Source organism: Rhipicephalus sanguineus, chromosome 3, assembly GCF_013339695.2.
Source record: "Rhipicephalus sanguineus isolate Rsan-2018 chromosome 3, BIME_Rsan_1.4, whole genome shotgun sequence".
Lineage (NCBI taxonomy): Eukaryota > Metazoa > Arthropoda > Arachnida > Ixodida > Ixodidae > Rhipicephalus > Rhipicephalus sanguineus.
Window position 1 is genome coordinate 15779110 of NC_051178.1, and position 13814 is coordinate 15792923.

Below are 13814 nucleotides of genomic sequence, written 5' to 3' on the forward strand. Positions count from 1 at the left end.
CGAGCGATCGGCGCCCACCATCCCGGACGATGTCACGGTGCCCCGGCGTCGAGCCGCAATACCAGCAGCAACGACACCCGTGGCCCCTGGCCACCCGGCTACACAAGCTGCGACTCCCAGAGTCAAAGAGACAGAAGAAACTACAGAAAACTCCGACAACCTACGAGGCTTCCGTACTCACTCGCTTTGAGCTTGCCTACAATCCGCATGCTCTATGCCTCGCTCTCCCAGGATGCGGACCACGTGACTCTTGTGCCGACAACTCAACGACATTCTTAAAAATAAAAATGAACCACTTGCAAACAGAAAAAACTCTTAGCATGCCGACAAGTTCAAACACGCCACAGCAAGCAATCTCCTCGCTCTCAAGAAAGCACGCCGCCGACGCTAGTGCCGTGAAGCGTCAGTTTTGTGCATGCCGATAGCCGCCTGCATGCGGCCTTATCATCTCAGATCGTGATGCGAGACGCGTCGCGATTATCTGGGATGACCGTGGCCTCGTGCGTTGGTGATCATATAGGCCCATACTGCTGGCGAATGTACTAGCTGATTTTGGGGGCATATCTGCTGTGGACTTAGTTCGCCGCCGCCGAAGCCAAGGCGGGCATTTTTGCTCTTATGGGTGCAAGTCCGCCTAATAAAAGGATTCTCTTCTACCTCACGAGCCTCCCAGTCTCCTGTCTTCGGGCTGCCGTCACGGCTATGTGACATCTGGTGGAGGTGCTGGGTATGCACAAGACCCATCCTGCAACAGCCACCGCAGAGAACAAGGACACCGAAGACAAGGATACTCGAAGCAGCCGCAATCTCCGAAACTTGCCTCCTGAGCTGAGACTGCTACCGGAGCCCACGCGACCCCGAAAAGAATCTTCCACACCCACCATGAGCAACCCGACGACATCCACTCCTGTCATTCTGCAACAACCCCGCGTGCCTCCAACCTTCCATGGTTACCCTGCAGAAGACCCGGAAGATTGGCTCGACCAATTTGAGCGGGTGGCTACCATCAACAGGTGGGATGAAGAAATGAAGTTGCGATATGTTTTCTTTTCCCTGTACGGCCCCGCTAAAACGTGGTACGAAAACCACGAGACCACATTGACCACATGGGAATTATTAAGGCATGAGGTGCTGAGGACGTTCACCAGCATTATGCTAAAAGAAAGGGCCCAACTGCTGCTAGAATCAAGGACCCAACAACCTAATGAGACTGTGAACATGTACGTCGAACAAATGAAACGCCTTTTTCGGTGAGCAGACGAAAACATGCTAGAAGACAAAATGGTCGGTTACCTAATGCGAGGAGTGAAAGAGTCGCTTTTCGCCGGCCTGATAAGAAATACCCCCAAAACAATCGATGAATTCGCTCAAGAAGCGCGCACCATCGAGAGGACCCTGGAGGCCCGGACTCGGCAATACAACCGTCCGCTTCAGCTCAATGTGCTCTACTCGGAACCAATGACCACCACTAATGACTTGCGGGAAGTTATTCGTGAAGTGGTTCGAGAGGAACTACGCCGACTGCTGCCGTCTGCATCACAGCCCCCCCAAGCAGCGTCTCTCTTGGACGTAGTGCGCGAAGAAGTCCAGCAGGCGCTTGGCTCTGCGTCAGCGACGACTGGAACAGAGGCCGAAGCCGTGACATACGCCGCTGCAGTGCACAGCAGCCCGCTTCGACGAGACGTGCCCAGTCCCCGCGACGGGAACCAGCAGCCCCAAACCACCACCCTCTAGTCCCCGCCCGTCCCACATATGAGCGACGCCCGAGCCTAAGAAAATGCGACGCCTGGAGAACTCCCGATGACCGTCCACTCTGTTTCCACTGCGGTGAGGCTGGCCACATCCTTCGACACTGCCCCTACAGGCGAATGGGACTGCATGGCTTCTCCTCTGGGGCACCGCGACCACGCCCTGGGCAGCGACCTCCGGCAATCGAAGATTACTTGCGCCATACGGAGTAATTGTCCAGCCGTTCACCATCCCCTTCACCCCCACGCTTCCAGTCCCCTGGCCGCAGCCCCACCACGGCCACGCGAGGGAGGTCCCCAAGCCCCTGTAGGGGAAACTGAGACCAGCAACCTTTGGAGGCGAGGTTGTTTCAGGACGAAAAGCCAAAGACCCTCCACCGGCGACCATGTACGATGACGACACCACCTCATGCACGACGACGACAACAATGGCGCGACAACGCTGGGACATAAGTGCATCGCCAATAAAAACAGAAGCGGCACGGCACAACAACAGTCAAAGTATCCGATGAAGTCGTGACCCGAACCCAAAACCAACGCGCAACTCCAGCACACGTGTCACTGACCTTCAAGTATCTATCGACGGCCACACGGTAACCGCCTTGATAGACACAGGCGCTGACTACTCAGTCATCAGTGGGTCATTAGCAGCGAAATTGAAGAAGGTAAAGACAACTTGGGACGGCCCACAGATCCGCACAGTGGGAGGCCACATCCTCACCCCATCGGGACAATGTACTTCAAGAGTGACATTTGACGGACACACATATCTTGTGACTTTCTTGGTGCGATGATGACGATGCCTTTCTTGGGCCCATCAGCAGCAGCACCTTTGCGCAACAGCAGCGCTCAGATCTGACCCTACAACACCTGATCAAGTACATCGAAGGCAAGGCTTCCATGCCACCTGCACCGTTCAAGTGTGGGTTATCTTCCTTCATTATGCAAAATGGGATGGTCGTCAAAAAGAACTTCGCACCGAATAAGGTGGCTTACCTCCTTGTCGTTCCAAGCAGCCTCTGAGAAGAAATTCTGCAAGCGTTACATGATGAACCCACTGCTGGCCACCTTGGTTTTACACGTACACTCCGCAGAATCCAGGACAGGTATTACTGGCCCCGTCTCTCAGCAGATGTTGCGCGATACGTCAAGAGTTGCCATGAATGTCAGCGCCGGAAAAGACCTCTAACAAGACCAGCTGGACTTCTACAGCCAATTCAACCACCATCGAGACCATTCCAGCAGATTGGTATGGACCTGCTTGGACCCTTCCCCACGTCAACGTTTGGTAACAAGTGGATTATAGTGGCTACCGATTGCCTCACCCGATACGCCGAAGCAAAGCCTCTACCGAACGGCACAGCAGTAGAAGTCGGCAAATTTTTCATCGAATCAATTCTCCTCCGGCACGGCACACCTGAAATACTAATAACAGACAGGGGAACGGCGTTTACGGCGGATCTTTGTGTGAGCCGTGTTAAAGTAAGCCTAGGGGGGGGATTTTCATCGCTAGTGTCACGTAGCCGTGACGGCAGCCCGAAGACAGGAGACTGGGAGGCTGGGGTTTACGGCGGATCTCACGCAGGCCATCCTACATTACAGTCATACAGATCATCGAAGGACTACGGCGTACCATCCACAGACAAACGGCCTCGCAGAACGCCTGAACAAGACCATTGCAGACATGTTCGCGATGTACGTGGACACAGAGCACAAGACCTGGGACTTAATACTACCGTACGTGGTCTTCGCCTACAACACCGCAGTGCAGGAGACTACCAAAATGACACCCTTTAAGCTCGTCCACGGAAGGGACGCCACTACTACTCTGGACGCCATGCTGCCTAATGTCACCGACGAAAACAACCTAGATGTAGCCGCATACCTTCAGCGCGCAGAAGAAGCCCGGCAGCTTGCGTGGCTACGCATAAAAGACCAGCAGCGCACCGACGCCCGCGCTACAACCTCCGAAGGCGCGAAGTAAAATACAAGCCAGGCGACAGAGTTTGGGTTTGGACTCCCATTCGGCGCCGTGGGTTAAGTGAAAAACTCTTGCGCCGTTATTTCGGTCCATACAAGGTCATCCGCCAACTTGGCGAACTCGACTACGAGGTAGTCTCTGATGGGCCTAGTGCATCCCAGTGACGCCGCTCCCGACCAGAAGTGCAGCATGTCGCCCGCCTAAAGCCTCACCATGCGCGCTAAGGGACGCTTTCTGTTCGCATTTCTAGTTCCTTTTTTATGTGTATGATCTGTGCTTATTTGCCTATTTGCCTTTGTACCTGCTGTTTTGTTGTTTTTTTAGCATCGGGTCGATGCTTCTTTGAAGGGGGAGTAATGCCGCGAAGCGTCAGTTTTGTGCATGCCGATAGCCGCCTGCATGCGGCCTTATCATCTCGGATCGTGATGCGAGACGCTTCGCGATTATCTGGGATGACCGTGGCCTCACGCGTTGGTGATGATGTAGGCCCATACTGCTGGCGAATGTACTAGCTGATTTTGGGGGCATATCTGCCGAGGACTTAGTTCGCCGCCGCTGAAGCCAAGGTGGGCATTTTTGCATTTTTGCTCTTATGGGCGCAAGTCCGCCTAATAAACGGATTCTTTTCTACCTCACGAGCCTCCCAGTCTCCTGTCTTCGGGCTGCCGTCACGGCTACGTGACACTAGCGATGAAAATCCCCCCCGAGGCTTACTTTAACACGGCTCACACAAATGTTGCCCCGAACCGTGAAAACTGTCGTCTGATGCCCAAAGAGCCGCACGTTGGGCAGCCAGTGTGGGGTCTGAGCGATAACGCCGCTGCTCTCGGAACACACGGAGACAGTTCACGTGGTTGTGCAACAAACGTGGACGTTTATTAAACACTTCTTTACATACGGCGAGCTCGCCGGCCGAATTAGTAACACGCTAGTAACATGCTAAAACCTATACGCTGACAATGAATACTGGGAAAACATAACACACAGTCAAGACAACATAAGACATACCATACACCATAACATAAGACAATATAAGACATACAATACAGTACGAATGTGGTGCCGCCGATGCATGACTCACCACAAGGGCCTGAGGGAAGCGAGCCGTGGTACCGTCCCCCTGCCCCCAGACCCACCGTGGCAGACGTCCATCCGTGCGCGCCGCCACACCCCAAAAGAGACTCACTGCTGTTTCTATGCGCCGGCCTAAATTCTCCACGGCGGCGCCACCGCCGGTGAACTCGAGTTACAGCCAGCGTATCCCTGACCTTGGCAGATCGTCTCTGTTTATGCGCCAAGCACGTGCGTTGCAAACACAGCGGCCGCGCCCAAGTTACGGCAGTCGCCTTTACAGGGCAATGATAGCACCCCCCAAACTCTGACATGAGTTCGAGAGGAACCTAAGTGACCAGATGTGGGCTCGTCGTGGCAGGCGAGAAGAATGTCATCACGCATGTCAGTGGGTACGACTAGAAGGTAGGTTTTCTCATTGCCGTTCGAATTTTTCTTATACAGAACACCACCTTGCAGGCAGAACGACAGACAGACTTCGAGAAAGACATTGAGGGATGGGAGAGTTGCACCTTTCGTGGTTTTGATGATTGCGCATATTTCGACGTCCTCGCGCTGTCGTGTAATCAGATCCGTTGTAGTAAGAGCCCCAAGGAAGCCGCCGTCATCCTCGACGTCGTGGTCACAAGCTTTGACAGGTGCACGGGACAATGAATCAGCATCTTCGTGCTTGCGGCCTGATTGGTAAACGATAGTGAAATCGAATTCCTGCAGACGAAGACTCCATCGTGCCAGTCAATCGCCTGCACGGGTCACGTAGGTTGGCTGACCAGCACAACGAATGATGGCCGGTCACTACCTTGAAGTGGCGTCCGTAAAGGTAAGGCCTAAATTTCGTCGTGGTTCACACAACCGCAAAGCACTCTTTCTCTGATAAACGAGGCGGCCCACCAATATGCTCGAGAATTCGTCAGCCGAGTGGTGGGACCCGCCTCTGATCCGGGGGACCCTGGTGAAGCCTTGACATCATATCACGACATTACGCAATATTACCGCCTATCGAGGCAGTTAAAACCACCCCCGCACCACAAGTTAACTAAGCGCCAGGAGGTTGTCTGGCGCCGACTGCAAACGCATTCATTCCCGTGTCCATATATTTATGCACGTATATACCCCGACACGATTGACCCGTATTGCTCGTATTGTGGGTCAATAGCCACACTTCATCACATTCTCTGGGACTGCAGGGAATACCCCCCCTCTCCCGATCTCCTGGCCACTCCCTCGCCCGAAGGGTGGGAGGAGGTTTTGACCTCCACCAGCCTGGGAGTTCAGCTACAGGCCATACAGAGAGCAGAGGAGGTGGCCACCAGGTTCAGCCTGGCGGATCACCTACCTCCATAAAGTCTGACGACAATAAAGTTGTGTTCTCTCTCTCTGATGTGGAGTAGTTTACTTTGGCGCGGGAGAGAGTGTGGCTGACATACGCTATCACTTGCTAAACGCCTTCTAGTTGTTGCACGAGGACGGCACCAAGACCTCGGTTGCTGGCGTCAATATGAATCTCAGTATAGGCATCCTGGTCAAAGTGAGCGAGGACTGGTGGTGTCTGCAAATGATCCCGTAGTTCAGTGAAAGTTGCGTCCCACTCTTCATTCCAGACGAACGGTACGTCTTCACGAGTCAGTCGAGTTAGCGGTCCTGCAATCTTGGAAAAATTAGCGATGAAGCGGTGGTAGTATGCGCAAATTCCCAGAAAGCGACGTACTGCTTTCTTGTCACGGGGAGCAGGAAACGAGGCAATGGCGGTGCTCTTGTCAGGATCAGGTCGAACACCATCCGCGCTCACAATATGGCCGAGAAACTTAAGTTCTTTGTAACCAAAGTGGCATTTTTCAGGCATCAGCGTGAGGTTAGCAATGCGGAGTGCTTCCAGCACAGTCTGCTGACGCTTCAGGTGCTTCTCAAAGGTCACAGGAAACACGACGACATCATCCAGATAAACTAGGCAAGTGTGCCACTTTAGACTGGTAAGGATAGTGTCCATCATTCTCTGGAATGTCGCAGGTGCAGAACATAGGCCAAAGGGGAGCACTTTGAACTCAAACAGGCCATCCGGTGTAACAAAGGCAGTTTTTTCGCGATCTTGTTCGTCAACTTCAATCTGCTAGTACCCGCTTTTCAAATCTATAGATGAAAAATACTTGGCCCACCGCAGTTTGTTGAGTGAATCATCGATGCAGGGCAGTGGATAGACGTTTTTTTTAAGTCACACTTTTAAGCTTCCTGTAGTCCATGCAGGAGCGCAGCGTTCTGTCTTTTTTCTTTACGAGAACGATCGGCGATGACCAGGGACTCTTGGAAGGTTGTATAACGTCATCTTGCAGCATCTCTTCGACTTATGCATTTATCACATCACGTTCCTTTGCTGAAATGTGGTAAGGCTGTTGTTTTATGGGCGAGACGTTGATGTACGTAATTATTCGGTGTTTGGTGATTGGCGTCTGACGAGCCTTCGAGGTGGACGCGAAGCACTCTTTGAATTGAAATAATAGCTCACGCAGCACTGTCTGTTGTTGCTCCGAGAGGGTCGAATTAATACCAACCTTGGCGAGTGACAAAATCACGTCTCTTGATGTCGGTTGAAGCCCATCTTCCACGGATATAGACGTGAAACATTTGGCAACGTCTGCGACAGGGTAGGCAAAAGCGATGGCGGTGTGACGAAAAAGGTGCCGGTACTCATTACTGAAATTGGTGACAAGCGGAAAGCGTGACGAGGCTGCGTGCCGTGCAGACACATAGCATGAACAAAAGCGTGAAGTTGCCTTCGGCGATAGCCTCACCACCACGTAACTTGTCGCACACCACATCAACCAGGACACTTGAACGTGGAAGCAATGTTATGCTGTCGGCAGAAACACGAAACGTGCTGTCCTGGCTGTCATCAGATTTGTCAGTTGCTCTCTCTGTTGAAAAGGTCGCGGTATGCTCCCGGAGGTCGATAATAGCTCCGTACTCCCGCAAGAAGTCGACTCCCAGGTTTAGATCTCGGGAACATTCACGAAGCATAAGGCAGCAGGCCACGAATGCTTACATAAGGCAGCAGGCCACGGACGCAGCAGCGTCCACGAATGCTTACTCTGATTGCGCACATGCCAATTGGGGTGACATGTCCGCCGGCAGTACGAATTTGTGTTTCGTACCAGGGCGTAACAGCTTTCTTCAGGTGCTCGGCTAGTTTTCCGCTCATGATCGAATAGTCTGCACCCGTGCCTAATAACACACTAACGTCGTGGCGGCCGTTGAGAACCACAGGTATGTCCAAAAAAAGTCTGCTTCTGGTTTTTGTTGCTGTCGTCGGTGAATTGCTCTGGATCCATGCTCGCGTCGATGGGAGGAGGCCTTGCTTGCGTCGCTTGTCAGCGGCCTCGCTCCCGAAGGTCGCTGTCGTTAGTTTTCCCGCCTAGGGCTTGGCAAACGCGCCTGCGCCGCCCCTGGGAAGCTCCGAAAATTTGGTGAAGATGGTCTTGGAGACGGTGACCGCGACTGCCGCCGCAAGGGCAGTGGCATGCACTGCTGGGAGAGGTACTCTTCGATAGCTCTTGGTCTTTTGCTGATTCTCAGCCTTGGTGAGTCGACGGCGAAACCTTGGAGTCCAAGGCGGTGATAGGGGCATTCTCGGTACACATGTCCAGCTTCACCACAGTGATAGCACAGTGGCCGCCTGTCTGGTGTGTGCCAGACGTCGGATTTCCTTGGAATCGGCTGCCGATTCTCTAAGTGCTGAATTGGCTGCAGTGATGGAAGGGCATCGTGAGGCGTAGGATTTACGAAGCGCAGTGAAGCAGAAATATAATGACTAGCAGCTTTCGTGTATGATGCACGATGAGGCTCCGTCGGCATAGGCTGGACATTGTTGGAAAGCGGCACTTGCAGAGCCTGCTGTACCTCATTTCTGATGAGGCTGCAGATGGATCCCACAGTAGGTTGAGACGCGCAGTGAATCTTTTGCAGCTCGTTGCGCACCACCGAAAGTTAACAAACACACTTCTCAGTACTTTGAGACCTACGACTAGCGTCGCCACTAGAGTGTCTGGCCACTTAGGCCTCGCCAATGGAACACTCTTACTTGGTTCCGTTACACGCCGTAAGTCCAGCCTCCGTTGTGCTGGTTCCCCAGTCGATGTCGCCGACGATCCTCTGTCGTCCCGATGAACTGTCGTCCCGATGCATAACAGACCACGAAGCTGCCGTAAGCCTTTTCCCAGTCGCTGACGTGGCAAGGCGTCTCTGTCACTTAGGCCTAAGTACGAGCTCGGCCCCTGCTGTACCCGATGACGTGGCGTCCCGGGGATTGTTGCTGGCTGAAGCTTGAAGGGGGACTGCTGCTGGTGCGTCCGGGATTGCCGCAAGGTGCTGCAGCACCTCCGAGGAGCCTCGCCCGAGCGTGTCGAGGTCAACGGCCACGCCACGGAGTGCCAGCGTCACGGCCTCCGGAATCGAACGTCCGCTGCCTTCCCGTTGACAGAACGTAGCTGCCAATGCGACCTTCTTCTCCAGTAGCCACGCAAACAATGCCAGCTCATCGAGCTGCTGCCTTCGTTTACGGCTCGTGTCACGCGCATCGCGCCGTGTGCTACCCTGCACGCGCTCGTGCCTGTTCCCCGTGCTTCTCCTCCTACTTCGTCGTCTTCGTCGTCCATACGTCCTCTCCTTACTCATGACAATGAGGTCGCAGAGATTCGACGTCAATGCTACTTCCTGCACCTCCAATCTGGCCTACGGACGAAGTGACACTCACTTGCCAGTCGTACACAGCCGAATGCTGCTGCAGCACTTTTTCCATTGTTGTGGCTTCAATCAAAAACTCAGCCACAGTCTTTGGGGGACATGGAACGATGCCAGCAAAAAGCTGCTTCTTAACTCCTCGCATTAAATGGCGGAGCTTCATGGCACTTTCATTCGGCATTTGGATGCGCGACTGAATTGCTCTCTCGGCTCGTTCACGGCGATCGGGATTGGCCCAACTTGCCAGCAGCTGACGGCAAAAGACGCTCCAAGATGGGCAGGGCTCACGGTTTTCGTACCAAGTATGAGCGCCGTCCTCCAGGCTGAAATAGACATTCCTCATCTTGTCGGCGTCGGTCCAACCTTTGAAATGTTCGAATTGAGCCAGCCAGTCCTCGACATCTTTGAAGGCGAAACCATGGAACACCTTCGGCACTCGTGACTTCTGTAGCGTATAAGGCGCGGTTGCAGCGCCTTCCACAGCATTCTGGTGTGTCGCTGACGTCATTTCAGGAAGAGGTCCATGCTCAGGAGGTGATCCTCGGATTCTTTGGTTGGCCCGGTAAACAGGTGCTGTCACTACAGATACAGGGCTACTGGGAGGCGTTTGGAACATTGGCTGGGGACTATCCCGCACCTCCACCAGTTGTCACGTGCTACAGAAAGACTGAAACTAGCAAATACTGCACCGGCAGAGAGACGCACACAAAACTGGGAAGATGGCTGCCAAGACAACAACAACTCCGAGCGAGAGCGTGCACTGTCCCAGAACATATTCTTCCATTCTTGTGCATTGCTGGCTTGCGCTCGCCGTACTTGGTGAGAAGGTGGCAATATGTATACTTAGGACAACTATTCGCAGGAGAACCTACTCATAAAAAATTACACCATCTTCCCATAGGGAACCCTGAGTAGTTGTGAAGCAGAGCCGCTGACACTGGCGTTGACGCTGGCATTGCCCGTGGCACTCATCATGGCGTTGTGGGAGGAAAATGAGGGGAGCGGAGCACGCGCGCGCTTCATTTATATTGCGGAGCTACAGTGGCGCCCCCAGCGGAGTATGCAGCGCTTACGGTCACGCCTGTAACCCTTCGCAGTATCACGCGCGGAGTTGCAGGTTCGTTGCGCAGTCCCGGAGAGGAGAGGAGGCATGCCGGAGAGGAGTGTCTGGGAGGAGAAGAGACAAGGAGAGGAGGGGGTGGAGGATGTGCATGTGCAGTGGGGGTGCGGACGCCGCACGGCAGAGGGAGGGAGTGACATAGCCCCGACCATAAGCTGCTTCGCATCTAAAAAGAAATTCACCGAAGAATACGAATGGGCTGGAGTGCATTTGGCAGGCACTCCCAAATATTGTCAGGAAATCTGCCACTATCATTAAAGCGAAAAGTATACAACCGCTGCACACTGCCAGTTCTAACATATTGGGCTGAAACATGGAGAATAACAAAGCAACTAGAGCAAAAGCTGAGGACCACGGAGCATGCAATGGGACGTAAAATTATAGGAATAACATTAAGAGGTCAGAGGACGGCAGGATGGCTAAGGGAGCAGACAGGAGTTGCAGATATCCTAGTTGACATCAAGCGAAAGAAATGGACCTGAGCTGGCCACGTAATGCGTAGAACAGACAACTGGTGGACAATAAGAGCACCAGAATGGGTACCAAGGGTTGGGAACCGGAGGCGAGGAAGGCCGAGAGTTAGATGGAGTAACGAAATTAAGAAGTTTGCAGGGATTAAATGGAATCGGCTTGCACAGGATAGGATACACTGGAGATCATTGGGAGAGGCCTTCGTCCTGCAGTTCACTAGAACAGGCTGTAAATGATGATGTGGGAATGGGCGATACATGGCAATTTGTCAACAATGAATAGATTAGTTCATCATAATTAGAAAACTGAAATGAGCTAAAAGTAGGTATCTGTCGGATCCGGAACTGTGGCTGTAGAAATTCTCTCTTTGTTTCTTTCCTTACGCCTTTACAAGGTTGGTTTCTTTAATATATTTTGTGACCACATTGTTGTTCAGTCTGACTGAATGTTTCCTGTAGAAACAGTTTTAAAGTTGCGTGAAAAAGGTGATGACAGTGCACTTGTTGGTTTTTCTTCGTGCCTGTATGTTTGTTGCCATTTCTGCATTATAGACAACAACAAATTCTTGGGAAAATGTCTGTGAGTGCGTGTAACCTTGTGTGAAGTGGTTTATGGATGTAAAGGGACAGCATTGCATGTCTGTGTGTGTGCAGGATCCAGGAGTACGAGGCTGAGGTGGACCTGTTGAGGGAAAGGCTTAGCACTACTGCGAAGGAGCTGCAGGACATGAAAGATTCCAATCAGGCACGTCTGTTGCCATAGCGATGCTCACGTTGTGAGACCCCTCCAGTTTGCTTGTCTGCTTCTGCATGCACGAAAATAGAATGGAACATTCTGTGGGGTCTCTTACACTCGGGGAGGAAAGGACATAGGCATATTGCACCTTCTGTGCAGTTTGCCTGCTAGTCAAATTTTACAACCAATGGAGCATGAAGCTGAAGCACTTAAAAAAAAAAGACTTTGGAACGTGTAATGACAGTGTGATCAGCACTTAAAAAAAAAGACTTTGGAACGTGTAATGACAGTGTGATCACTGATAAATTCGAAAAGTGATGTGAAAGTTCTCAAAAATGAACGCAAATAGTGTTTTTTTTGCAGAAAACAGAGGCTGTGGCCGCAGAGCTTTGTGAGACGTGGTTATGACATCTTCGGTACACAGCACCATCTGCAACGACAGCACTGCCAAAGCGTGGCCTCCACAATTAGCTCCGGCAACTGCACATCACGAGTTAGTCACGGAGGCCACGGTTGAAGATATGGGAGACGCTTGTTCATGTTGCTCTTGGCTGTTTGTTGTTATGCCAGAATTTGTAATCCAGCTGCAGAACTTTCAGCTTCTCTATACTTACTTGAGCCTGCGACACTTAAACAGTGCTCTCGCAGCTCGGATCAGTGAGCGGCAGGAATCTTCCGTCGGAGTGTAGCACCGCTTCGCCAAAAAGGAACCGAAGATTACGTAGGTTTCCATGCCCACATTTTCATTGTGCTCGCATGGACGGAGCAAGACAAGCATTTCTTTCACATACTCCTAGAGGTCTTGCTGCCACAACCACGAAAAAAAATTACATCGCCGACAATAATGTCGGTCCTTGCTGAGTTTGATTGAGCTCTAAAACCACTTCAGCTTCTCTTTAAACAAGTCCGCGCGCTGTTCGGGAGCTCATAGAAGAAAATGGGGCAGTCTCGTTCCAGAATTCTTGTGGTGTTCCTGTTGACTCGTTCATGCAGCTTTTAACCCTGTACTTGTCTACCTTTATTGAATATGACAATGCTTTGTTCGTGCAAAAGAATGGAATTTGTATAGGGTCGAGCGTGGCGCTGGTTCTGTGCCAGATATTTCTTTCAAAATTTGACAATGATTGACGACAGGGTGGTCAAGGTGTTCAGGTATGTTGATGATTTCGTGATTTTGTTAAACTTGAAGAACCCCACTGACCTAGAAGATGTATCACGTGACATTTTAAACTCATTCAAATCATGTAGTAACCTTTTAAATTTCACCAAGGAACTGGCATAAGACAGCGAGATTAGGTTTTTACATTTGAAGTTAATCTTTTCGAACACGGGGCACGTTTGTTGGATGTATGCACCGCGCACTAAAAAACAGCTTTTGCTGTTCAGTTCATCACATTCTAAGCTTGTCAAGCGTGGCATAGCAAACCTGTGTTTTGGCAATGCTCTCAAGAAAAGTTGTCACCACTCAGTGGACCAAAGCTTCAATGAGCAAGTGACGCGTCTAAAGGCGGCAGGCTTTCCAGACTCCGTCCTAAAGGCGGTAGCTGAAACAAAAATGAAGAAGCTAAAGAAAGAAATAGGTGGTATGCCACGCTCCAGGCAAAATGAGGACCATAGGCGAGTGGAAGTCCTTTCATATATTGATAAGCTTTCACACAGTGTCAAGAAAGTTGCATCGAGGCATGGCGTACGAGTAGTGTTCTCGCCACCATGCAAGTTGTCACGCCTTTGTGCGAACATTGAAGAAAGAAAATCTAAGGACACTTGTACAACTAGACACTCCTCGAAATTCATTGACTGCGTCACTAATGTAGTGTATCACATACCACTTTCATGTGGTAGGTTGTACATAGGCCAGACGGGGCGCTGTGTGAACACGCGCCTGAAAGAACATGAGACATCAGTCACTTCAGGAGGAGGCGCGAACTTGCCTGTGCATTGTAGAGCATGCGGGTGT

General features: G+C 51.8%; 1 protein-coding gene across 1 annotated transcript in view; it reads left to right on the plus strand.

The window, feature by feature from the left end:
- LOC119384815 (autophagy-related protein 16-1) overlaps window positions 1–13814 on the plus strand; it is a 225949-nt gene that overhangs the window by 90777 nt on the left and 121358 nt on the right. The window contains exon 5 of the mRNA XM_037652509.2: window positions 11776–11866. Coding sequence (XP_037508437.1) covers window positions 11776–11866 — 91 coding nt within the window. The remainder of the gene's footprint in view (window positions 1–11775; window positions 11867–13814) is intronic.